Source organism: Poecilia formosa, unplaced genomic scaffold, assembly GCF_000485575.1.
Source record: "Poecilia formosa unplaced genomic scaffold, Poecilia_formosa-5.1.2 Scaffold31, whole genome shotgun sequence".
Taxonomy (NCBI): domain Eukaryota; kingdom Metazoa; phylum Chordata; class Actinopteri; order Cyprinodontiformes; family Poeciliidae; genus Poecilia; species Poecilia formosa.
The window spans coordinates 3400408-3427500 of NW_006799970.1; the positions used below are offsets into that span (position 1 = coordinate 3400408).

Genomic DNA, 27093 nt, shown 5'->3' on the forward strand with positions numbered 1-27093 from the left:
TTACTACATTAAAACAACCATCTTTGATTTATTACATGCGGATTTTATGTAATAGATGAAGATAATAAATGAAGATGTTAATTCTGACTTCTTAAAGGGACAGTAAAATGTAAGTGTAAAATCGATTTTGTTGAGCTTTACATCAGGTTATAATGCTATTCCCTCATCAAAAACATATCTGGAGTGTTGCCTTGATTCTTTCATGCATCATGAAAGAATCATGATGCACTGCAACCATTCAGCAGTGCAAAACGCCTGGGTGAACCTAGCTCCGCCTTCAAGATGCAGCTCCTCCTCAGGGCTGCTGTTTCTGAGTTTCCACTTCAACTCCCCTACTCAGTTCCTTCAGACTAGCCAGCAGGAATTGGCAAACACCTGGTGGAACTGCACATTTGGCTGAGCTCATTATACGAACTACTTCTCCCTGGAATGCTGGTAAAAACGTTTTTAAATGGTTAATAGAAGAGTCATGTTGTGATGACTTCTTGAAGGTGGGGCTTCAGGAACAAAGCTTGTAGTTTTTAAAGGGACAAGGACAATATTCCAAGGCGATAAATTATGAAGTCAATTTTATTTTATGTCATATTTGATATATAAAACCTTTTTATTAAAACTGAAGGTAGCATAGAGACTTGATTGCGATGTAAAATGGCACTATGTGCCTGGAAAATGCATAATACCGCCCCTTTGAATTGTTAGAATATTTTCTTCCTCCTGCATTTTGTTCAGATCCTGGGTGTGACTGCTGCTGTTTGTTTTCATTTTCCCCATCTTTCTCTGTCTGGGTGGTCCAGCCCCATGTACTGGGACCCCCTGCTTTCATCTCTTATTCTTTTCACCTCTCGCCCACTCTCCAACTTTGCCTTCAGTCAGCGTGTGAGCACATGGCCAAACGGGCAGATCTGTTCTGTCCCTACAGGACTTTGGATCTAATACAGCAGCCCTCAGATTCTGAGCCTACACTCAGATTCTGCTTGGCTGGGAAGCTAAACAAAGAGAGGAAGGAGAAACGAAAGTATTTTGGACTTGTGTAAGTCCAAAATACTTACTCGACCACCTCTTGACTTGTTCTTGCATTCTTTTATGTGCTTTATTAGTAGCTTGATGTTTCCAGTTTTATCCAACAGTCTTTATGAAATATTTGTTTCACATAGACAGAGTATTAAAAAGTCTTAAATTCATGTATTTAAAAATAATGGCCTTAAAATGTCATTTTTAAAAAGTTTGCTTTAAATAAGTTAATCACCGTCTTAAATTTAGTCTTGACAGGACTACTTTTGTTTTTCTTGTCTCGCAAAACTTTTCTGTCAGGCAAAAATTTGAGTCCCACTTTGGACGATTGAGACTATTGCTAACTAACTGCTAGCAAGGCTTTGCTAGCTTCCTAGCTAGTTAGCTAGCTAACCCTTACAAGCTAGCTAGCTAACTATAGCAAGGACTTGTCTGAGTGTACTCATTCAGTCTGAAGCTAGCTAGCATTTGTGCATCTATCATGAGTAAGTGCAAACTTACTGCCTGTTGGCTGAACAAAGTTTGTATATTTTTGTGGAAATTTAATTCTTAAGTTTTAGAAAGGTCTTTAAAGGTCTTAGATTTGAGTTTGTGAAACCTGCTGAAGAAAGCTAGATTATCTTGTAATTAAACAGCCGGTCATTAATATTCTGCAGTTAAATGGTTCCTGGGCTTTCCTTAATCTTCGGGGTAAAATGATCCATCTCCAAATAGGTTTAACAAAATCCACACACTTGTATTAATGCCATGTCAGTTTCTCAGCTTCACTTTTCCAAAATTGAAATCTCTCGGCAACAGTTTGATGGACAGCTTGGAAAATTTTGCAGACATATTTCCTCCCCCGAGGACCAGCCTTACACGCTCCCGACTATGATCTTCTGACATTTTCCCTAACATGTAATATTTTGAGGGGAAAAAAAATTGCGATATTCTCATCCTCGTCTATGTTTTCGTTTTCTTCCTTCGCTGCAGGCACTACATGTCTGGTGGCTCTGCTGTCTGATAAGGAGTTGATAGTGGCCAACGTCGGAGACTCTCGGGGGGTTCTGTGCGATAAAGACGGCAATGCCATTCCTCTGTCACATGACCACAAACCTTACCAGCTCAAGGAACGCAAGAGGATCAAGAAGGCCGGTGAGAAAGCTTGACCATGGCGCAGACGAGTTTATTTTCTGGAAAAAGGCATAAATATATAGTTATTCATGTCAAATGCTGAGAATCAGGATCTAGGTAAATATTATTTCTGGTGTATGAAGGCATTTCTGGATTCTTGTTACAGATTGTCAGTGATTTGGGAAAGCTCAACAGCGCCATCTAATGGTGGAGTTGTGTACTGTAAAAACATCAGGCCCTGCTTTTAAATTTTTAAACCTCAGTCCAGAATAAATTCCCACCAACCAATTTATGAAGTAAGGGAAGTGCTGTTTCAAATTTAAGTCATGAATACTGTTGAAAGGTTAAACTGGGGGTCTTCCAATTCAGGCCTGTTGATTTTAGATGAGTCTCTGCTTCAGCACACCTGAGTCAAATAATCAGGTCACCAGCAGGACTCTGGAGAACCTGACTGCATACTGAGGAGGTCATTCGGCTATTTGAGTCGGATTTTAAATGAATTATTAAAGTAATGAATGCGAAAATAGAAAAGAAGGGTGAAACTTTAATATTCTAACGTATAAACATAAAATTTTACTTATCTGTCCCAAAGAGGAATTTTATTGTAAAAAAAATAAAGAAAGGGGGGGGGGTTGTGTTCAGATGAATATCTTTCCAAACCTCCTGCTGTCAGGAATAAAGAGGGTTTTATGACCGAGTTTGGAAATGTCCATCTTATGTGCTTATTTTTAGAGCGGCTCCCTTTTTTCAGATCCGAGAGCTATAGACGAGGTCCAGCTGTTTTACCAACACATGACATGAACTGAAACACATCCAACGCAAACACTTCTGAGAGTCAAAACAGCTATTATGTTTGGACTTAAAGAGGAACGGTCAAGAGTCAGCATGCAGCTTCAGATATTACAGCTAGAAACTAGAGATCAGGTCTGAAATCTTGATGTGGATGGACTCAGACTTGAACCTTCAGAGCCACATAAAGACACTGATAGTCAGCCTTCTGTCACCTGAAGATCATTTCCAGGGTTAGAGAATCCTAACCCTGGAAATTAATGCCAGGGTTAGGCATTAACCCTGGCAGAAGAAGAGCATTTGTGCTCTTCTTCACTTTTCTGTCAATCACCCCAACACTCTTAACCGTGCCATTTTTTTAAAATTTTTTTTTGCTGGTTCCTCCGCAGGCGGTTTCATCAGCTTCAACGGTTCGTGGCGCGTCCAGGGCATCCTCGCCATGTCCCGCTCTCTGGGCGACTACCCGCTGAAAAACCTCAATGTGATCGTTCCCGACCCCGACATCATGTCCTTTGACCTCAACAAGCTGCAGCCGGAGTTCATGATCCTGGCCTCGGACGGCCTGTGGGACACCTTCAGCAACGAGGAGGCGGTCCGCTTCATCAGGGAGCGACTGGACGAGCCACACTTCGGAGCCAAGAGCATCGTCCTCCAGTCCTTCTACCGCGGCTGTCCCGACAACATCACCGTCATGGTGGTCAAATTTAAAGGCAAGACGGGTGAAAAAAAGTAAGGAATTGAGCGAAGGGTATCAGTTGGGAAGCAACTGAGTGAGAACTATTCGCCACAGATATTTACAGCACTTTGCTCTTCAAACCTCACATCAGCATCCCCCATTGTCTTTGCTTTTTTTAAATCACAGACTGGTTGATTTTAGGATAGGTATTACCTATCGGACGCTAATGTGAGCAGGGTTGCCGTTTCACAAATAAATAGATTACATTTCGTACAAGCTAGGAATTTTGAGATTGAATTGTTCTTTCAAAAGAGAATTTTAAGAAGAAATTCCAGCAGATTTCTCTTTATGTTAAACAAAAACATAAAAGTCTCTTTTGTCTTGCTGCTTAAGACCGATTTCCTAGAGTGGCGATGGCAGCATGTTGGAGTAGCTATTTCAGATTTCGCTCTTTTTGTTACGTCTGTTTTTGATGATCTTGGTTGAGGCATTGCATGTTTGGACAATTATTCTTTTTGATTTTGGATGCTGTGCAGCTGGAAGGATTTCTGCTCCATTTTACTTTTGAACAGTTTTGATGCGTAACTGTGGCAACAAGGTGTTTTAACAACTGGAAGCAGCTGATTCGCTTCTTAATGTTTCAATTCCCTGAGGAGTTGAAAAAGGAGACTTCGGGCAGAGAGAGATCTTAGTAGGCAAAGATCTTATCCCCTACTCCAACATCTCTCTGCCCGGTTTTCTAATCATACGGCAGTGCTTGCTAGCAGCTAATTGTGTCATCCAGGACATGTTACTGTGGAATATAATTTCTCCTTCCCGGAAATTGAGCTGTTCATTATCATAACTCTCATACAGCAATGGCCTTCAGTCAGAGGCCTCGTCAGATTTGTTACAAGACTGACTGCTACAGGAGATCCTTCCTGCCCACAGCATCACGTTCCACAACAGCTGTTTGGAGATGCTTGCATAGGGCTGCACAGTTTATAGCAAATATATCACCATCGCAATATGAATGTGTGCAATATTTACATCGCAAAGGACTGTTTGGAACATAGTAATTGTTGACTGATACATTATTCAGTGTTATAAATGTTCACATAGGAAGCTAATGATGTTACCCGAATGCTAGCACTCACAGAGTAATGGAAGCTCAGATGAGAAGGACAGGAGAGAAGAAATTAGGTATATATGGCAACTGATATCATCATTGCAATATTTACCAACATTCTCACTAGTCCACAATATTCCAATATAGTGCAAATCTAACAAAAAGATGAACTCCCAAATACGGACAAAAATCATACTTGTAATATTCACATAAAGAGGTAAGATCAGTGCAGATTAATTGTCAACAAGATGGCAAAAGTGCAGTGTAACTTGAGGTCTTAATCAAGTCATCTGTTGAAATCTCCTGTATTTTTTCATACGGTTAAATATATCAGAGGGTTGGGAGAAAATTGCAATGTAAGTTTGTTTTTTTTCCAATATGGTGCAGCCCTATACTTGAATGATATGAGTTACAACATTTAATCTCCCTTTAGGGAAGATAAAGTGTTTTTGAATGGAATTGACAAAAAAATATGGCTGTCATTTTTCCTTTTCTTAATATATTTTATATGTTTGATCTATTTTTTTCTGATTGATCCAGCTTGACATTTCTCTTGCCAATACACATCACATTCATTATTTCACAAAGTATTAAATATTCTCGTCATGAACGACACAAATGCTAATTTTGCCTATGTGACCCCTGAACCTGTTCAGTAACAACTGACTGCTTTTATATCACATTTAGTGGATGTGACTCTTTGGGTTGAGTTTCCCTGTTTTTTAATGTATTCTGCTATTTTTTTTTTTAGTGCCAGGTTTCTGATGGATTTTCTTGTTCGCATCTTTTAACTCTGATATTGATCAGCTCTGCTGCTTCAGCACAGCTCAGATCTGTGTGAGTAATAAAAACGTGGAGCATCATAACCACAGCGTGTCGGAGAGGAACGAAAAGTCTCTGAGTCAGTCGTCCTTTGTACACAGTGAATTAGTAATGTAGTACTTCTCATTACTGCTGACTGCTAATTTGTCCATAAAAATTTCCCTTGTTTTCTGACTTACAAGTACTTTAATAAAGCCAGACATATGTAAATTTGAATATTATGAATACATCTGACAAGATAATTTCATTAGTGTGGATATGAAATAGACATGCTAGTTAATTTTCACATCATATTTTTGTTACACCTACAGTAAAATAGCGATTATGCTGTGACAGGTTATTGCTAAGTGATGTTTTTGGATTACAATTTCACCTTTTACTAAGACAAACATTCAAATTTTAAGCAAGTTAAAATGATATGAATTTTTGGATAATAAGATGTGTCGCTGTTGCCTTATTATTATTATGTTCTGCTGCCAAAAGCGCTCGTCTCGTTTCGTGGTTTTTAAGCAGGCGATCGCGCCGCAGACGAGGCTCGACCTTGTTGTCATATCTTGTAAATCCAAATGTTGGAGCATTGAACGTCTCTGGGAGACACAAAGTTGTAAAATGAATGTACATACTGTCAATGTGTTAATATCACCCAAACACGCTGTTAACTACACAGATTAAAAAAACAAACGTAGGAAACTTCATGTGTTTTCCTTAATAACAATGATAATAATGTATCTAACAGAATGTCTGTGGCATTTGTACTTGTTTTTCTTGATTTTAATTAACTGTAAAAATAAAAACACACACAATGTTAATTTACGCTGTAAATCATAATGGTGAAATTAAAGCAATGATTGTCATTTTATCTAGTTTTTTTTTTTTTAAACGAAGATCATTTGTAGTTCAAATTACAAACATGAGTAGTCCTAGGAAAGTGTTGTGAATAACTACCCCAAAAAACTATAAAATGTAATGTACATTATATCCTGGAAAAGGAATGGAAGCTCCAATAAAATAACAAAAATATAAATATGATGATTTTGAGTCTGTGTGCATTTTTTTTTTTACAAATCTAAACTAAAGATGCCAGACATTTCGATTTGCTAACTTTTCAAAAACACTAAGTCACGTTAATTCAAACCACAACACTTAATTGTTGACGTTTTTATTCTCTTGTCAAACTATCGAGTGATTGAATGATTGCACTGCTTATGCTACATAATTTTTAACCGTAAAAGGCGTGGCGCCTTTATGTCTTTGCTCTCTCTATTGAAATGAAAAGCAGACATGCATTAATGCGGTGGGGCTGTAAGTCTGACTGCTGCTAATAAAACTGCTTAAAAAAAGCACAGCAAGGTAAACTTTTAAAATGAAAAAGAAATACAATTGTTATGAATATAAAAATGTAGTGAAAGTTGTTGCAGATTAATTTGAGACTTTGTTTTCCTTCGTATAACAAAAGCACTTTGAACTTTTTCACATTTTGTAACATTACAACCTCAGTTCTCTGTGTATTTCATTGGGATTTTATTTGACGTGTGCTCTGATACCCCTAAATAAAATTCACTGCCACTAACCAGATGACTCTGAACTCACCTGGTCAGCAGACGGAGCCCTCCTCTGTGTAATCTAATCCAGCTGTTCTGTGAAGGCCTCTGAGGATTGTTGGAGAACATTGGCGGACAAACGGCATCACAAATTCCAAGGAACACAGCAAGATGTTTAAAGCAGAGATGGGTTATACAACAATATCCTAAGCTTTAAACATATATCTAAATCTTAAGCAACACTTGAACATCAATGTTTAAATACTCTGTGTACAATCTGTTTCTTTGTTTCACCCAAAGAAACATGGGTGAAAAGTTAGCGATGGATCCAAAACGTCTTGGAGCTGTAATGGCTGTAAAACTTCGTTCTACGAAACATTGACTGACTCAGAGCGTCCAAAACACAAACACGCATAACCTTTTTTAGAAACCATGTGATATTTTCCATCCAACTCACAATTACGCCCTTCTTTGTGTTTATGAATCACATGAAATTCCGCTAAAACAAATTTGTGTTTGTCATTTTAATGAGACGAAATGTGATGAGGTGCTTAAAGGTATGAAAGACGGCATGTATCTGGATTTATAGCAAAATACATACTGGCTAAAAAGCCTCGCGTCACAGATGCTTCCTAACATAAATATGCCTCCTCGTATCTTTCATAACTACTGAAGTCTATTCATACATTTGTTAGATTTCTCAATAATTAAAAACAAATCTCCACCATAAAAGTCTTTTGAGAATTCTAGAAGATCCACTTCCACAAACATACCTTTCTAAACATACAGCCGCTGCCAGACTTATCTCTCGTTTAGAGCGACCAAAATATAAATGAAGTAAACACTTTGAGAGCAATACAATCTTCTCGTTTCAAGCACAAACTTCCTGTGTGTCCTGGCGCTTAACGACCTGGAACAGGTGCTGGCTGGAGGGATGCATGCCGTCCCTCTTAGCTGCTTCGTCACGTCTGGTATAAATAGTTTTACCGAAAGCAACGCAGTTGCATCCCAACAGAGGGGAGGGATCACTAAGTCCTCATAAGAGACTGGACCTCTCACTGAGTGTGCAGACAGAGTAGCTTACATTTAAGCTGTACGCTTCAGACATGGGCACGCATGGATCCAAGCCAAAGAAACAAGTGCAGGTCCTCCTGCTGGGCCTGGACGGCTCGGGGAAGACCACCCTGCTCTACAAGCTCAAGTACAACGAGAGCGTCGCCACGGTTCCCACTGTGGGATTCAACGTGGAGATGCTGGAGACGGACAGGGGCAGCGTGGGACTGACGGTGTGGGACGTCGGGGGCCAGAGGAAGATGAGGCCCCACTGGAAGCATCACTTCCTGGACACAGCTGGGCTGGTGTTTGTGGTGGACAGCGGGGATGGGAAGCGGCTGGACGAGGCCCGCAAGGAGCTGCACCAGGTAATGGGACCAGTGAGCATTTGTCCGCTCACTTTTGGCATTTCACACCTAATTATTTCATTAATGTGTGAATAAATTTAAACTACTTAGATTATTAGTGCTGTTTTTTTTAACTATTCATTTGTTGTTTATGCAACAAGTTTTAACTTTCAACACCTAAAATGAGAAAATCTTAGTTTTTGAATGTAAAATCCTATATATGAGATGAAGCAGTGAATCCTTTTCTAAAGTATGTTAATGCACAGAGATGAATCAGTCTCATAATCAAACATAATCACAAATAAAGAAGCAAGATTTTACATATTTCTCAGGATTTAAGGTTCAATTAAGATTACATCTACAATGATTAGCCTTCAAATAATCAGTATGGCAAATAATTGTTTTTATTAATTAAATTAATTTCTATGTACTAATTATTTTAAAAATGACAAATAAACATTAATTGTAATTCTACTTTGCAAATTACATTTACAACTCAAGAGTGGGAGTTTATGAAAGAGAATTTAAAAAAAGATTTATGAGGAGTTTACGATCTCTTAATAGCTTAAAGAAATGGGTTTTATGAGTTAAAAGTTATATTAATTTGAAGAAAGGAACAAGGACAAGGATTTCAGTATTGAAATAAACTTTGAACCATCAGTTTTCATCAGAAGAACCAGAAGTGGTAAAAGTGTAAACAGTGCTTCTCTGGATCAGATTAAGATATTTATGTTCTCTGAAATGATTATTGTTTCCGCATCAAGGTTCTCTCACCTTAGTCCTTCTCTCTGATGAAAGGACAGACATGCAGCTGTGGAGAAAAACAATCCAAAACAAACATTTTTGAAGAACACAGCACAAAATAAGACAAATGTGACCAGATTGTCACTCTCTGGTTCTTTGTGTTACTGTCTCAACATTTCTAAAAGCTTGTTAACAGCTAGAGCTTCCAGAGGAGGAGTCAGCAGGGGGGAACTGATCAGCCAATCAGAGACAAACTTGAAAAACCATAAACAGCCAAGGAAAAAAAATAAATTCAGTATATTTTTTTCTGTTCTAAATACATAAAATGAGATAATTTATAGGAGAATGTTGACATCTATTGACAACCATTCATGTCAGGTCAAAAACATTAACACGTTGGAGATTCAGGGAGACTTACTGCATAGGTGAGAAGTTGTGACTGGATTTAAACGATTCAGCAAAGGATCTGGAAACAGTTATTGTTGTTAGTAAACAAATTATTTTAAAAAGGGCTCATATTACAAAGAATAGAAATATAGCTTCTAAGTGGTCGGATTTATTAAAACTTTGTATTTCACGTCACAATAATAGTGTATTCTCCTTTACATTTTAGATCTTGAGAAACCACAGTCTAAAAGGAGTTCCCCTTGTGATTCTGGCCAACAAACAGGACCTTCCAGGAGCGCTGAGCCCAGAAACACTCTGCCAGAAACTGGACCTGAGGAGAGTGTGCGAAGGCAGAGTGTGGTTCATCCAGCCCTGTTCAGCCACCATGGGAGTGGGTCTTGAAGAAGGTTTCAGAAAGATGGTCTATCTAATGAAAAACCCACTGAGACAGACTCAAGAGGACATTAAGTTCAAGATGAGGTCCAAAGGATTTAGTTTCACAGTAATCAAAAAAGCTGTTGTCTGTGGCAGCTGATGGTTTTTATGCCTTTTTTTTTTTTTTTTTTTTTTTTTACAAATGTTTTAGGTTTCTAATTGCTTTACTATGTGTGACATTTGCAAATGGCGATGAACTTTAGTTTTGTATAGTACATCAATCAATAAAGATTTATGTACATATTTTTGCTGATTTTTGAGTTGGTGATTCGACTCAACCCAAAATATGTAATTTAGTGTTAATGTGTTCTTATGATGTCAGTAGATTGGATAAGAAGACCAAAGAATTTGGACAACTTCCATATAACTTTCACTTTTGAGTTACTAAAATAAATGTACTTTATAATTTTACTCCAATTTGAAGCACATGATTATTTTCTGAAATATTGGGATATATATATATATATATATATATATATATATATATATATGCGTGGGCATTACCCATAAGGTAGTAAGGTGTGGCGCTCCCACCGCCCAGACGTGAGCAGAGAGACCAATGAGAGTGAGGGGGATTTCCCCACCCTTCCTCTACGCCAGAGCGAGGCTGCCCTCCACCACCCGGCATTCCCAGTATGCACCGCGGACAGCAGCAGTAGAAAATAGTCAGCTAACGAAAGGCTACGAAAAGAGAACCAGAAAAGGGGGTAGCTCACCAGCTAAATTCAAGAGCCTAACTCTATTCAACGTTACCCAGAAGCGCTAACATGGCTGACAACGAGAAACTGGACAACCAGCGGCTGAAGAATTTCAAGAATAAGGGCCGAGATTTGGAGGTAAAAGTTGTGCCGCTGATAGGAGTCTCCGCTTACGGTCGGCGCTGCCGCCGCCAACGCTGCTGCGTTCACGGCCACCGTTCGCCTCTCTACTCCGCTGTGACGTCGTTTCTAATTCCCACTCATCGGGGAACTCTGGTGCCTGAACCCGGTCGGGGCCTTCACTTATAACCCAGTGGAGACGGCTGGCCTCGCCGTGGAGGTCTCCACGTTTGGGTTTTTGGTTTCGTTATCCCAGCAGACCGCGCTGCTTGTTAAACATGTCAGAAAAGCGTCCGCTGGGTGAGCTAGGCCCGCTGGGGGCATGCTAGCTCAACTGAAGCATATCATTTCCCGATTCCTTTTTGCTCGGTGTCATATGTAACCCATATAACTAAAAGTATATACAGTAAATGTAAATGTTTTATCTACTGGAATAGAAGTATTCCCCTTATAGCTTTGTTGGCATGACAGCAGATTAACGTCATTTTAGCACTGCAGCAGGCTAACCTGCTTAGCTTGGTAGTAGCTGCAGTTCCACCCATCCCCCGTCCCGATAATCAAAAACAATGGCGGAAACCAGTTAGCTTCTTAGCTGCCCTGTTACGTTGCTGTAAAGTCGGTGTAAATAATTACGTTTTGACTACGTGTTTAAATTGCGTGCGCTTAAATCCCAAATATCTACTTTTTTTCAGTTGGAATGATTGACAGATGAAAGCTAAACATGCTAGCTGTTGTCGGATCAATACATAGCCAGGTGATTTACAGTCAGCTCGGCGTGTCAGGGTCTCATGGAGGCCGGTGGGTGTCGATATTCGTCTAGATCGGCTCACTGGTGGTGTGTATGATTCCGAAATACTCATACATCGTGTTTGACAACTACTTTCTGTCAGTGAGACGGGGCTCAGGGGTCATGTCGTCTTTTAGCGTGGTAGCAACTATACATTGAGGTATGTAAATATTGAACACGCCCTTTATCTCTGAGCAAGCACCTGGTCACCAACCAAAACTCTATCTGGTCATTTAAATCCCATTAAATGTATAAGTGGCCTTGTGTTTAGACACACATGACTAAATTTAATTCTGGCCACAAGTGAAACACCAGATCAATTATGATTGTTCTGAAATTCACACAACTTGAAATAAAACAGGTCCAATTCAGAATCAGAAATGATGTCGGCAAATAATAAAATACAGTCTTCTCGTATGCAGATTAAAATTCAATACCTACACCCCTAATCAATCCTTGCTGAAGTACAGTGCAGGCCATTTTGGTTTAAAATGTAGTTTAGTGAAAAATCATCCTGATTAATGATTTAATCAGCATTTCAGTTGATTAGATCATTGCCATCATTGTCTTTGAGGCAAACTATTCTCCAGTGGAAGCATGTGGCGGGTCTGTTGAGTTGAGCAAACTGTTGGCAGTGCTGGAAAGGAACGATTCTTTAAACGTGAAGAAACGTCTTACAGAATCGGTTCAGTGTGAGCGCGTGTCCGTCTGCCACGACCGACTGAAGAAACATGAGAAGACTCAAAATATAGACTTTCATATCCTTCAGGGATGATATCCCAGCTTCACACTCGTATGCTTTTCCACCAAAGTTTGTAATAAAATGTGCAACATTGTATTACCGATTTTAGTTAAAGCAGAAAAGCAATAATTTTTCCTACTATTGCTATAAACAACATACTAATTATTACAGTTATTGTAATGTTGTTTATATATTTTGGTATTTATGTGTAGAATTAAACAAAAATAAGCAAAATTTTATAATAAACACTCAAAAGTTACTAATTACAGAGTGACACCAATATACTAAACTGATGCTAGGTTGTGAATTAGTCCAGGTATTTGCATGAGTAGTCAGCCTGCAGCCCACTTCTTACCAAACTTATTTATTATATTGATTCACTACATGTAAAGTGAAATATGCAAAGCCTTTATTTCTTATGATTTTTAATGGTTATACCATACAGACAGTGAAAATCCAAAGTTCACTGTCAAAAACTTACTGTGAAAAGTAAAGCATATTAATTTCATAGAAAGCTGAGTGAAAGGAAAACTTGTGGAAGGTAAAGGTGCATCACCAACAAGGATAACTACAGCTTGGATGATTTTTTTTTAAATCCAAATCTATTCCATAATTTGGGGGGATTCACAAGGAGTCGACATCTAAAGAGACAAATCCCACATGGGCTACAAACATCATATTCCTCATGCCACGCCAATTCTGAACCAAAGACAAACGTCAGGAGCGTTTCTCCTGGTCTGAGGAGAAAAAGAACTGGACTGTTGCTCAGGGGTCCAAAGTTCTGTTTTTAGATGAAAATAAAGTTTGCATTTCTCTGGGCTGCCATCACAGCTCAGCAGAACCACAGGCTGATCGCCTCCATGCCATGCCGCACTGATGCAGTAAATTCATGCAAGCGGAGCCCCATTAATATAATGAATGCATCGAAGAGAACATACTTTTCAGAAGCCTAACATTCCTGTTTCTAATTTTAGAGTTAGACTTTCTGAAAAGAGTGTCGACAAACTTAAAATGTTCACAATAATCAAGTTTCTCGAGCTGTTCCTGTAGCTCCATGCAGTCGAGGAAAGTTCCCATCACCGTTTTGGTTTCTCTTGCTTCACATGAAGAAAACTTTAAACCATAGATACATAAAACTATTAAAAACCTCAATATACTTTATTTACGTTTGCACTGGGTAAATATTAATTGACAACTGTTGTCAATACGTATTTTAGACTCGTTCAGTCTTTGCGGTGGAGTCGTATCTAAATCATAGAAATTCATCTGTTATTGCAGATTAAAATATTTACTAAGTGAAAATATCCCGTCTCAAGTTGCAATAGGTCAGACTGTACATTATGGCTTCGTATGCAGTGTCCAGCTGTAGAGTTTAACTTTGCTGTACGATCAGTGATTTTGTATCATTTTGACTTTTATTGGTTGAGATTCTTCTTGCAGTCTAATGTTCATATGTTTTCTGCAGACCATGAGACGACAGAGGACCGAGGTAGTGGTGGAGCTCAGAAAGGTAATCTCTCGGTCTTATTGCATCGCCAACTAAAACTACCCAGTTACACAGTTTTCTGTGTCTAATCTGAGACCTTATAAATATTTCAGAGTTTTTATTAAGTACTTACTCTGTTCCTTTCGCCGCAGCACAAAAGAGATGAGCACCTCCTGAAGAGGAGGAACGTTCCCCACGAAGACGTGTGCGAGGACTCCGATGTTGATGGAGATTTCAGATCAGTACGTTTTTTTATTTTTTATTTCTCTGTTTTCAGTCTGGTCGTTGTCTAAAAATCCACTCAACAATTTTTGTCTTAATATTTGAATTTGTGCTGCTCATGTGAGGCTTATTTGGTACTTTGAGAATACATCACTGTTCAGAAATAATCTCATGAGATTTACCGACGTAATCAAAGTGTAAAGTGTAGCCAACCTCGTCCCTCTTGTTCACGTTTAAATTATTCCTTTGTGGACGTTGTGAACGGTCTATAAAAACAGACTGAAATCATAGGTATTAATAATCAGTTTTCCTGTTTTGGGTGTTAAGTTTACCATCAGAACTTGAACTATTCACTGTATACTGTTTTTAGGGATTATTTCCACCAAATAGTATTCATTTGTACTAGGGTTGTGCAATGTATCGAATTTCTATCATTTTTGCAGCATCAAAAGGAATCACAAAGGCAGCAATATTTAGTCAGCTAATATTTTAAGTCACATGCATTACTACTGCATGCCAATGGTATATTTGGCCAGATGAAGGGGATTTAGCTGCACAATCAGTACAGATTGAAGATTGAAGTGACTGAGCTGAGTAGTGGGGTGAAGAAGAGAAGAGAGAGGAAAATGGAGATAATTGTGACAGTTTTTGCCAATTATGCTAATCTTCCAGTTTTTTTAAATATTGCGCAGCCCTAATTTTGCTGTTGCATCATAAAACCGTCCGTGGCCGTCTTTCAGAACATGCAGTCGAGGCGAACATCAGAGCGGTCTGTGTTGCACACTAAAAATGTCACGGGGGGCGGGGGAGGGGGGAGATCGATCAGGACTCCCACCTTCAGTAAAGGTCTCTGGGTTTGGTGGCATTGTGGGATTAAAATGTCCACTCAGCTGTTGAGAGTCAATCACTGTAACTACTTTACGGTGCTGAAGGCTGCTTTTGGCAGTATATCAGCAAAAGCCCACTGGTCAGACTCGGTGAGAGGCTTTAGAGAGGCCTTGTCCCTGCTGTGGGAATGTTGAAAGGCGTCTACAGTAATGCCTGGGTTATTTTTTCTGACACATTTGTTTTTATTCACAAATCTTCTCTTTTTTTGTTTGGTTTTTTTGCTTCATGGAACTTTTCTGCCAGGCAAACACTTGAGTCACCTGCAAACATAATCATTGCGTTCTGTGACTTAAGGTGGTTGCGGCTTCGGCTAACAAGCCGCTGGTTAGTTTTTGTAAAGTGTAAATATATCGCAGGTAAAGTGTAAATTTAGCACCTTTTGGCTGGATAATGTTCATCTTCTCCATTGGCTCACTTCTGTTGTCAACTCGTACGATGCTGTTTTCATTCTGTGCTAAAAGGCTTGTCACTACTACTATAAATTTAAGACACAGGTCTCAAATTTCAGTGTTGACGGTCTTAAAAAGGTTGTTGTGTTTACCTGAATCTCTTAGCGCATTGTCTGTTTGAAGTAATGGTTTCAAATGACCAATCTGACTTGAGGACGTTTCATTTGCACGCTAACAACCAGTAATATAAAATATTATATCTATCTTCTGCACATAGTCTGATTTAACGAGTTCAAACATAAGAGTTTAGTGACTCAAACGGGAAACATAACCCCAATAAGTGAACAAGGGTCTAACATGAATCCTCAGACAACGTCATATTTCTAGATGAAATCACTGGTGACTTTTGATCATTTTATAGTCACCATCATAATTCCTCAGGAATACTTAACTACCAGCAGAAATAAACTGATTTTCAGCAGTATTTTTGTTATATGGGTAGGCAGAGTAGAAATGGAAACAAGTTTGTGTAAAATTGGGGTGTGAATGGATCCTAGAACTCTGTCAGATGGCAGCAATCTGATCTAAAAGAGAGAAGTCGAGGTCAGTGGGTGATAAAAGCTGAGTATCCCCGCAGCCTTAAAAAGTGTTAAGTTCATGCATTAAAATTAAGGCCTCTAAAATGTCTCAAATTAATTTTTAAAAAGTTGACCTTAAATACTTTAATCACGATTCTTAAATTTAGCAATAACAGAACTATTTAATCTCATATATTTTATATATTTTTTTTTTTCCTCGCTGGAGTTTTCCGTCAGGCAAACGTTTGGGTCGCACTAAGACGTCTTAATTTCTTGCTATGACTCAAGACGGTTGAGGCTACCGCTAACTAGCTGCTAATAAACCCTAGCTAGCTTTGTGGGTTTATCACGAGTAAGTGCAAATTTGTCACTAGTTGACTGGAAGAAATTTGTACATTTCTGTGGAGATATAGGTCTTAAATTCAATTCATAAGTCTTGAAAAGGCATTAAAAAGTCTTAAAATTGACTTGGTAAAACCTGTAGAAACTCTATAAAAAGGACGATTAAGGTGCCCTGTATTTGGTGAAGTTTGGTGTAGAAAACATCCGTTGAAGCAAAACGTCAGTGATGTGTTTGTTATGCATCCGTCTTGTAGGCCGCTGTAAAGCATGGCCTGCTACATCATTGGCCCTCTGTGCTCCTCATTAGGTTATAATATGCAAAACGTCAAGAGGCCTTCTTTGTTCACTATTTGTCAGTAAACGCACCATGACGACCTTTCAAGCTTCCCTCTTATTCTGGTGTTTAATGTTTAACACGTTTTATTTTACATCTCTTCTGAAGCTAATCTCTGTAATCTTCTTTTGCAGCAAAACACCTCTCTTGAAACAATAGTACAAGTAAGTTTTCAATATTTTAAATTCATTTCTGGGTTATTCAGTCAGGCATTTTTAAACATGCAGCAACGTTGGAATATTTTAAAACTGTTCAAATCAGTGCCAGTAGGAAATTGTATTGCGCCTTTTAAATCGATGTATTTATTTCTTTTAAATGCAGTACTGCTCATATAGTTGCTATGTTGACTTGCAGAATGCCACCAGTGATAACCAGGGCATCCAGCTGAGTGCTGTTCAGGCTGCCAGGTAAGGAAACGCAGCTCATGTCTGTTTACATTTCTACCGTTAGCATATCATTAAATTATTCTTGTACGATTACACAGTAAGATATTTTTACCAAAGCAGTCTGAAAACTAAATGAAGATATTTCAGGATTTAGGTTTCTGTTCAGTTGATGTTTGGTCTAAAAAGTCACATGTTGCACATTATAGTTAAAAACAAGCAGGACTTTGCAGCCATTTAACTTCACTGATCATCCTGCTGAGGGTTTGTTTGCCATGTAAAAAGAGTTTTTGCTCGACTGTAACAATGATTCACATCTGCCACGCAGGTGTATTTATAAGCTGCTGATTCTGCACTTGGACGCCATCGCTTTTATTTTCAGCAAGCCTTTTGGTTATGGCTGATTGGCTCTTGTAAAATAGTGTTTCAGTGTTGCAGTCTCAGAGCCTGATAGTTTTTCCCAACCCAGCAGTCAGACTCATCTGTTTAATGGATGCTGGAAAAGGCCATGCATTTCTCTCATGTCGCCCTTTAGAAGCGGAGCGGAAAGCTGCCAAAATTCATAATCAGATCAATCTCCTTCACGTTTCAGGAGTTTTTCGTTTTTCTTTTCTATAATGCTGTGCTGTTGATTATTTGGTTTTGTTGTTTTGAGTTCTAAAAACAGAGCTCATAAACATTGTCTAACAGAACAGATGGGTTTCAGAAATGCTGTTAACTTTGACCACACTGCAAAAACACAAAGTCTTACCAAGTAGTTTTAGTCTCGTTTCTACTACTAATATCTTGGTACAATTGAAATGAGACAAAACTAACTTACAGGTAACTTTTTTAGCAAAAATAGAAGCTTGTTTTCAATAACTAATTCCTTAATATTGATTTTTTTAAAAAGTATGAATCTGCAGGCAGATTATTTCACATAAACAATACAGTTTCCCATGTTAAAAAGTGAGCTAATCTGCCAGCAGAACTAGTCACCATGTCAGAGTGTCTTGGGTTAAATCAGGACGAAACATTTGCTAAACCCAAGTTTTCCTGGAAAAGCGATCAACCCTGATGATTCTGGTAGCCGTTTCTCTGTTGTGATGTTTGCTTTATGCAGGACGTCGGCGCTTTCTTAAAAAGTTTTAAAGCAGCTTAAATTTATGCATTTAAGCCGCTTTAAAGCTGTAATTTTATTTTTTAAACTTTTTTAATACTTTGACTTGCACTCAGACTCAACTTGAGACAGTTGAGACTATCGATAAACTATCTGCTAATAAACCCTTGCTAGCTAAAGGAAAGCAAAGGTAGAGCTAGCTAGCTTCTTTACAGCCACTTTGGATAAATGTAAATCTACATTTATCAGTCGGCTGGAGGATGATCGTCTTCACCATTGGCTCACTTTTCTTACCAACCCAAATTATTTATGTGTTTTCCATTTTCTTTTGTACATTTATGTTGTGATAAAAGACTTATTTTCAATTCCTAATGATCTGAAAAAGTCTTGAATGTGCGTTGGTGAAACCTGCATAAACCCTGTTTGTAATTTCACAGGAAGCTGTTGTCCAGTGACCGTAATCCTCCCATAGATGACCTGATTAAGTCTGGGATCCTTCCCATCCTGGTGCACTGCCTGGACAGAGATGACAAGTAAGCTAGCTGCTTTTCTGTCTGCGCATCTGCCTGCAGTAATGACTCATGCTTTATTTTCCTTCCCTCCAAGTTTGTGTTAATTATAGTCAAGGTTAGCCTCATTCCTTGGTCCTGTTCAGTGTTATGCAGATGAGCTGCTTAGATTTCGTCTGACTCATCCGAACAGTTCTGCTGTTATGTAAAAGTGTTCTAGTTTTTCCAAAGAAAGTCAGCGACTAATCATCCTGCTGATATTGTCGAACTCTGCTGCCTAGTCCCACCTCATCAATCGGTCCATCTTGTTCCCCTGCAGCCCGTCTCTGCAGTTTGAAGCAGCCTGGGCTCTAACCAACATCGCGTCGGGTACCTCAGAGCAAACCCAAGCTGTGGTTCAGTCCAGTAAGTTCAACTCTGCCACAGACATCAAATCCTTTTATTTCCACATTGTTTGATTTGTTCGGATGAACAATAGGAACGACCCGGAGAAAGTTTGTCTGTGTTTTTAATTCTCCCAGGGTAGAAGGAGAATCACAGTATTTATACTGATATTTGTAGAAACAGTATGACAGATTTTTTATTTATTTTTTTAAACTCTGCTAATTACGCTCTAAAAGTGATATCCCACCCATATCTAACGTAGTTGAGAGATTTTTGGGATTGTTGCTGTTTGGAAATTAGGTTTCCAACCAAAAATGAACAGAGGGTTTATCTTTTAATAATTTGTCACCCTGAAGCTTTTGACCAACTGTTATTTCCACGATTCGTTTCATTTCTGGAAACTGCATAAAAAGCAGATTTTCTGCAGGATCTTATAACCTTCAGTTTAGTTATATTATTTGTAAATCTTTACCTTTTCTCTTTTTTTGATATCTCCATATTTTCCACACTGACTTTTTAACAAATTCAGTTGCTTCTTGAATAGAGATGCAAATAAGGGTTTGCTCTGAAAATGAAAATGGTTTAATTCCGGTTTAGAGAATTGAGGTCAAAACATTATAATTCAAACATTAAAATATCACCCACTATGAGCTTCTTGGTCATGATAAAATAGAGATTTAATATTTACTCCTAAACCAAACCCCACTGTCTGTATTTGCTGTGAAGTTTACTTTATATACTTAGAAGTTAAAATTAAGCAACCCCAAGTGTAAATATCATGGTGACACATGAAAGATGAGTTAAAACAAAATCATATGAACCTGGCTTAACTTGTTAAGTGATTTCAATATAATATGCAAACTAATTCGTTTTCTGAATTAAGAAACTGTGTGGGCTTTAAAGGGTCTTAATATCTTCTATTGACTTCCTAAAACTTGGAGAAACCCTGGAAAATATGTAGTAATTTTCAAAATATGGCTCATAGATTTGATTCCTGGCCTAATGGATGAGTTTCTCTTTGGATACCGAAACCTACTGCATGGATTAATTTTTAAAAGGAACCTCATAAATTTTTACCTGAAGAGTTTAGCTTTTTCTTATCATGTCACAGCTCTGCAGGTAGCACCATGTTAACGATGCTGGTGGGGTTATTAGTGCTGGATTGTCCTGCGGTTCCGAGTGAATCCAATGGGAAAATCTGATGTTGAAACACTGCAGGCGGCTCGTTAGATAATGATTGCATGTCTAAACCATATACTTGGTTTCAAGCAGCCTGTTTGAAGTGTTTAACTTGCCAGAAGCTACTCTGAGGTGTGAATGATAAAGTAACGGCTCTTTTAAGCAGAACTTTCAAAAGATATTGAACCCAACCTGAAGTAGACGTGTGTTTATTAGCCGTTCGGTTCTCCTCTGCAGACCTACAACTATATAAACAAGACTTACATCTTCTGAATTAAGCTAGAATATACTTTTTGCTTTGGCATGTCTGTGTAAAGACTTGTGTACTCAGACTTCTGTCTTCATCACAATCTGTTTGTTTTGTGAAGACGCCGTGCCGCTGTTCTTGAGGCTGCTCCACTCTCCTCACCAGAATGTGTGTGAACAGGCCGTCTGGGCCCTGGGAAACATCATCGGTGAGTAACCACTGACTTCATCCTGTTCTCTGTTCACAAAGATTATGATGAGAAAACACGCATTTTATATTTGACAAAGGATGTCAGAAGGTGCAGCGTTTCCAAGCCGTATCGTTGTGCTCGTCCAAACCAAAGCAACCTGCCTGCAAGTGTTTTTTTGTTTGTTTGTTTGTTTTTTTTAACTTATTATGGTTCCTGTACATGTACTCAGGTGACGGCCCACAGTGCAGAGACTATGTGATTAGCTTGGGAGTGGTCAAGCCCCTGCTATCCTTCATCAGCCCCTCAATCCCCATCACCTTCCTCCGCAACGTCACCTGGGTCATGGTCAACCTGTGCCGCCACAAGGACCCCCCACCTCCGATGGAGACGATCCAAGAGGTGTGTGTGTGTGTGTGTGTGTGTGTGTGTGTGTGTGTGTGTGTGTGTGGAGATAAAATATGAATTCGGGCCGAGTGATGTCACTTAAAAATAAAATCTGACCTTTTTTTTAAATACCAAATTTGATTTCTGATTTTAATCAAATTTTTTCCCTCACTTTTTTCCTTAAAAAATATATGTATAAATGACAGAAAATATCTTAAAAACCGGCTTTTATTTCGATCATTTTTCCTTTGAGTCAACTTGAATGCTTGTCAAACAAAATGGCAATTTTTGGGTGAACTAACATCACTCTGAACTATGGAGACCCAAGGAATTTATAAATGAGTAAAAATCCAATTTTTCCAAAAATTAAATCTTCAAAAATGGGAAAATTTGATAAATTGATATAACCGTTATCACCCAACCTTAGTGTGTTTATAGGCACAATTATTTTGTTGCTTATCAGGACGACATTATTTTTTGTGGAAGTATTTTTTTGGGAAATATCTGTTTTATTTCAGAGACCCTGCAAATGGTGAATATTTTTATTTATGTTGCAAGAGCTCCTAACTGGTTTATCTGCAGGTCTCAGTCCTTTAAAGGACACCACAGCTTCACGTGAAAAGATTGAGTTGTGATCATGATTAATTTCTGTTAATCACCTGGTGAAGTTATAATCAAAGCGTTACTTATTTCCAGATCCTGCCTGCTCTCTGTGTGCTGATCCACCACACTGACGTCAGTGTAAGTAACAAATTAGTATTTTTATTTTTATTTTCTAAACCATTACAGATCAGAAGAGCAGCATAGAAAAATCATCTATTTTTTATTCTTTCCAGATCTTGGTGGATACTGTCTGGGCTCTGTCTTACCTGACGGATGCTGGGAACGAGCAGATCCAAATGGTCATCGACTCTAGCATCGTTCCTCACCTGGTACCGTTGCTCAGTCATCATGAAGTTAAAGTTCAGGTATGAAGAAGAACCAAGATGGTTTAGAGTCTACCATGTACCATGTACCAATCCTAGGCACAGCGCTGACAGACGGCGCCCCCTGCTGCTGCCTGGAACATGATGCACACTCCTTATACATTTGGGATGTTTGGCTGTCAGGCGAAAAATCAGCTGCTGTATCATAACTACTTAAATAGAAGCATTCTGTTCACAAAGTGTTGGGTTGTTCTTTATTCACTAGAAACTCCAACATTAGTCAGATCTGAACAGTTATTTCTGCTTCTTAAAAAACTTTGCAGCAACTTTACTTCTCTTCTCACTGCAACTACTTTCACACCTCCTCATCCTGTAAGTTTGTGTTTTTCGGTTCCTCTCCACATCCAGACCGCTGCGCTGAGGGCCGTCGGTAACATAGTGACCGGGACAGACGAGCAGACGCAGGTGGTCCTCAACTGTGACGCCCTCAGCCACTTCCCATCGCTCCTCACTCACCCCAAAGAGAAGATCAACAAGGTAAAAACCTGTCTCGTTTTCACGCCACACAGACAATCGTTGGAAAAACTCCACCTTTGGTATGGAAGTGATGAAATCTGAGACTTTGTGCAGGTGTGATTGTCATGTGTGAGAGGTTAGGGAGTAGTATTAGATAGCCAGTAGACTAGCCAGCAGGAAGATTTGTGAGGATGAAGACGGCGAAGAAGACCGGCCACTGTAGTCAGTGACAGATCAGGGTGGGCGGGGTTTAGCTGTGTGTGTCAGAGTGAATGTGTGTTCTCACGGGTCGGAGGAGTAAAGGGTGCTGAGAAATCTCTGCTGATATCGGAGTGCATCTGAGACCAGTCAGTAAAAAAACGAGGCCTCTTTTGTGACTGGACGATGATTAGAGCCTCAAATCACCCAACTCCCCACCCACAAGCACGCTCGTCTCAACCAGAGGTCAACTCATCCGGGTTGACCTCTGGATTCTGATCCACCTCATAAACACTTTTTATGAGTTTTAATTTTTTTGCAAGCCTTTGAACAGTTTATAAGTAGCATGTGACCAGTCTGTCAGGATTCATTCCTGTATTTGAACTCCTTGTCCTGTAGGAGGCAGTGTGGTTCCTGTCCAACATCACAGCTGGCAACCAGCAGCAGGTGCAGGCCGTCATTGATGCAAAGCTGGTTCCCATGATCATCCACCTGCTCGACAAGGTGCGGATCGTTTGCTTTGTTGTTGGGAAGACAATTTTAAATAAAAAATAAAATATGGTGCTTATGTTGAATCTATTCATTTCAGGGTGACTTTGGGACTCAGAAAGAAGCAGCCTGGGCCATCAGTAACCTGACGATAAGTGGGAGGAAAGATCAGGTAAAATGTCGTTGCTCATGTTAATACTTGTCCCTGTTGATTTTTTTTTTTTTTTTTACAAAACACCTACAGGCTCTCATTGATGCAAAGCTGGTTTGACAGCCTGGTGTGTTTCTCTGTTGAGTTAAAAAAAAAAAGTTAATTTTACAGAAAACACATACGTTCATTCTGTAATTTAAGCAGTTTTATCAATTAACTTTGATTATAGCATACAGTTTTTCTCAGAAAATCTGAATGCCTTGTACCAATAAGAATTATTTAAATTATGTTATGGCCTGTATCAGGGGTTGTCACTGATTTTAAGATCATGAATGTCTGTAAAGGGCCAGTTGTGGCAGAATGAAACTACCTATTAACAAACTTCAAATATTATAGCTTTATCTGCATAAAAAAGATGTTAAAAAAACAATTCTGAGAATGAAGTCATATGATGGACTTTATTTTCATAATATTGTGACTTGTAGTAATTTTATGACTTCACTCTCATATTACTACGGCTTTATTCTCATACTGTTTCGACTTTATGTTCGTACGAGTTTAGGTTTGTAATATTCCGACTTTATTTTTGTAATTTTGTTTATTTTTTCTTAGTATGGCCCAGATACTCTCTAGACTCTAGATAGCAACTAAAGTATTTATGTAGGGCTGGATGTGACACATGTACGCAATCACATGCAGGACACGCTTGGGTCAACGCTGAAAAAGATGGTGCACAGTACTAATTTTGTATATATTAATGGAAAGTTGAGTGGAAGGAAAACATGTACACCCAATTGTGGTAACTAAACATTTTTAGATGCACCTGTGTGTTTGAAAAAGTTATTGATAAATATAAATATTGTAGTTGCCATAATACACTTTGAAAGTGAATATAAATGAGTTCTTCGCATACAAAGACTTATTCCTCGTCTGAAATGTGTCGTCCCACAGGTGGCCCACCTCATAGAGATGCAGGTGATCCCTCCGTTCTGCAACCTGCTCACAGTTAAGGACGCTCAGGTCGTGCAGGTCGTTCTCGACGGCCTCAGTAACATCCTGAAAATGGCCGACGACGAGGCGGAAACTATTGCCAATCTCATTGAGGAATGCGGAGGTACGTTCAGCAGCCGCCGTTATCTCTGCACAGCTTTTGTTTTCATTTTAAACGTGGGATCACCTTTGACCTTTTATGTTTCGCAGGGCTGGAAAAAATTGAGCTTCTGCAAAATCATGAAAATGAAGATATCTACAAATTGGCATATGAAATAATAGATCAGTACTTCTCATCCGATGATGTAAGTAACAAAAGCTCTTTTTTTTTTTTTTTTTTTTTTTTTTTCCGCTGCTGACGCTCCGTTTCTCTGTTGCTTGTTCAGATTGACGAAGACACCAGCCTGGTCCCAGACGCCATCCAAGGCGGGACTTTCGGCTTCAACGCAGCCAACGTGCCAGCCAAGGGGTTCCAGTTCTAGACGTCACCCTGGGGGGGTTTATTCTGGAGTTTTGTTCGCGATGCAGCACCCTGTTCAACATAAACCAATTAGGAGAGAAAGAGCGAGAGAGAGCGAGTGTGAGAAATTCGATCCATTGTGCTTGGCTCGTGGGATCCATGGCTGCATCTTATCTGAGAGAGAAAAATATGTGGATTTCATTTGGCATTCCAGGGGGAAACCAGCCCAAATGAAGTTTGAGATGGCGAGTGGGTGCGAGTGAGAATGAGTGGCTACATGTTGCAAATAAATAAATTAATTAAAAAAAACAGTGGAAAAAAAAATCTAAAAGAAGCAAAACATCTACATCGATTGCGTTGAGAAGACACGCTGACGTAACTTCTGTTTTTATCGGAGCCGCCGCCGTCGACTTCCGGGAAAACTTCAAACGACGGAAAGAAAAGAAAAAACAAACCTTGGATGTGGATGGGAACCGTGGACACTTACCAATAGGAAATCAAGACATCTTGAAATATCTCGAGAAAAAAGCAGAAATGAATATAATTATGAACAGAGATGAAACAAATCATCACAATTCTGCAATTCCCCCCCCCCCTCCGCCACGAGAGGGCGCCACCTAGCCCCTCTCACCCCAACCAATCGGCCACGTCTATCAGACACGAGTGTGAATGGACTCATTGTGTATGAATGTCTGGACTCAGCGCAGAGGAGCCAGGTTCATCTCCTAACGAGAATGCCCTCTGATTGGGCGACCATCCTCAAGCCCCTCCCACCCCGCTGCCCCCTCACCTGTCTCTCCTCGAATGGGCGGGGCCAGGAGTCCGACTGAACGTATCGCGTGTGCGAGAGAATGGACGGATGAGTTGTGTGTGTGTGTGCGGGCGTGACTGGGAAAGTGCGCGTGTCTGGATGAGAGCGCATGCGGAGGCGGGAAAAAGACAAAAAAACCGACGACATCTTGAAGAGAAACGCAACACAGTACCGCAAAGGTCGCAGGAAAAATAATTTCTGCCTTCTGAACGAGGCCGATCCTCAAAGAACTTTGGAAAATGGAAAAAATAAATCATCACAAAGATTAATATTTGTTTTTTGTTCAGAATTATTATTTAGTATTAATTGACACTGGACATTGTTTCTGGGAAGCGTGGAGGAGCAGCAGCAGCGCATCGAATTAAGATGCTTTTGGGCTTTTCTTTTTGCCTCCAGTGTGTTCCTCTTTTCTTTCTTTTTTTTTTTTAAATTAATTTTCAGCTTTTAGTTCCACCGCTTTTCTGTAAAGGTGAATGACGACGACCGTCTTATTCCATCCTTCCACCTGAACGCCAGACGTGAGCTTGATGCTGTGAAACCCGTGAACCAACCAGATCCTCCTGTAACCTTCTCACCTTTTCTTCATTTCACAGCGTAGATCACCGCTGCGGAGCGCCGTCGCCACAGCTTTTGAGCACCGCCACGGGAGAACAAATCGATGGTCACGTCTCGTAGGATTATGAATCATAACCCTTGCATGTACCTAGCACAGTTATTTTTAGGGTAATTTTAGTTTCCTTAGGCTGTGAATACAGTGAAATTTTCATTTTGAGTAATACTGTGCTTAAATGTTACATGTGTCCCTTTGCCCACCCCCTTCCCCCACGCCCCACCCTCCTTTCTGCTCACTATTGTCAAATTTACTAAATAATCTGTATGGTTTTGCACATGTACTGCAAAGTGAGGCCTGGGTGAGTTGGTGGGCTCTGACCCGCCGCCGACTGCTTTACATTATGCATCACTCAGCCACAGTCTTTGTTGTCTTTCTAAAGTGAACTAATTATACTTTTTAGTGCTATTTGAGAATATAATTACTTTATTTCAGGAGCAGCAGTTGACGAATCTGCTGATGTATCTCAGCTTGACTTAGAGGGGATTTAACCTCGCTCCTCTCAAAAGGTCAAAGGTGTCCCATGTGTCAGACTGGAGCTGTTCAAAGCGGGTTTACCTGAATAATAAATAAACCCATGAACAAGTTTGCTGTAACTTAAGTACCTTGCAGTCCTCTCCCTTTACCCCTTTTTGCTCTTCTACAAGCTAAATGTACAAGCTTAACCTCTTCTGTTTTTTTTTTTTTTGTTTTGTTTTTTGTTAACTTCAAACACTGTAGTAATGATTATACATTGTGCTCATAAACCTTCTGTTGAACATAGGGGTAAATTTTTTTTTTTTGTTTTTGTTTTTTGCAGCATTCCTTGTTAGCAAAGTGGTTTCAAATCTTAAAATGATGACCTGAAAGAATGGAGAAAGCCTAAAAACCTTTTTTTTCCCAGGGAGAAATGAAGGTTAAAGGACAGGTTGTCTTCATAAAAATAAATAGTGAAACCCAAAGTGAGAGACTGAGT

At 39.3% G+C, this 27093-nt stretch overlaps 3 protein-coding genes across 3 annotated transcripts in view; all 3 read left to right on the top strand.

Moving 5' to 3' along the window:
* ppm1lb (protein phosphatase, Mg2+/Mn2+ dependent, 1Lb) overlaps positions 1-6548 on the top strand; it is a 51188-nt gene extending 44640 nt beyond the window's left edge. Inside the window, exons 3-4 of the mRNA XM_007549534.2 lie at positions 1984-2145; positions 3303-6548. Coding sequence (XP_007549596.1) covers positions 1984-2145; positions 3303-3646 — 506 coding nt within the window. The 3' untranslated portion in view covers positions 3647-6548. The remainder of the gene's footprint in view (positions 1-1983; positions 2146-3302) is intronic.
* A 1535-nt stretch (positions 6549-8083) lies between these two features.
* Positions 8084-10257, top strand: LOC103136337 (ADP-ribosylation factor-like protein 14). Its single transcript, XM_007549535.2, has 2 exons — positions 8084-8481; positions 9818-10257. The coding sequence occupies exons 1-2, from the start codon at positions 8167-8169 to the stop codon at positions 10124-10126; spliced, it is 624 nt and encodes a 207-aa protein (XP_007549597.1). The 5' UTR covers positions 8084-8166; the 3' UTR covers positions 10127-10257.
* A 324-nt stretch (positions 10258-10581) lies between these two features.
* kpna4 (karyopherin alpha 4 (importin alpha 3)) lies at positions 10582-27074 on the top strand. The gene is made up of 17 exons (XM_007549536.2): positions 10582-10862; positions 13839-13883; positions 14012-14101; positions 16747-16776; positions 16967-17019; positions 18532-18627; positions 18923-19008; positions 20535-20621; positions 20833-21002; positions 21684-21728; positions 21824-21955; positions 22322-22450; positions 23027-23131; positions 23217-23288; positions 24219-24381; positions 24468-24562; positions 24644-27074. The coding sequence occupies exons 1-17, from the start codon at positions 10794-10796 to the stop codon at positions 24737-24739; spliced, it is 1563 nt and encodes a 520-aa protein (XP_007549598.1). The 5' UTR covers positions 10582-10793; the 3' UTR covers positions 24740-27074.
* The last annotated feature ends 19 nt before the right edge of the window (positions 27075-27093 follow it).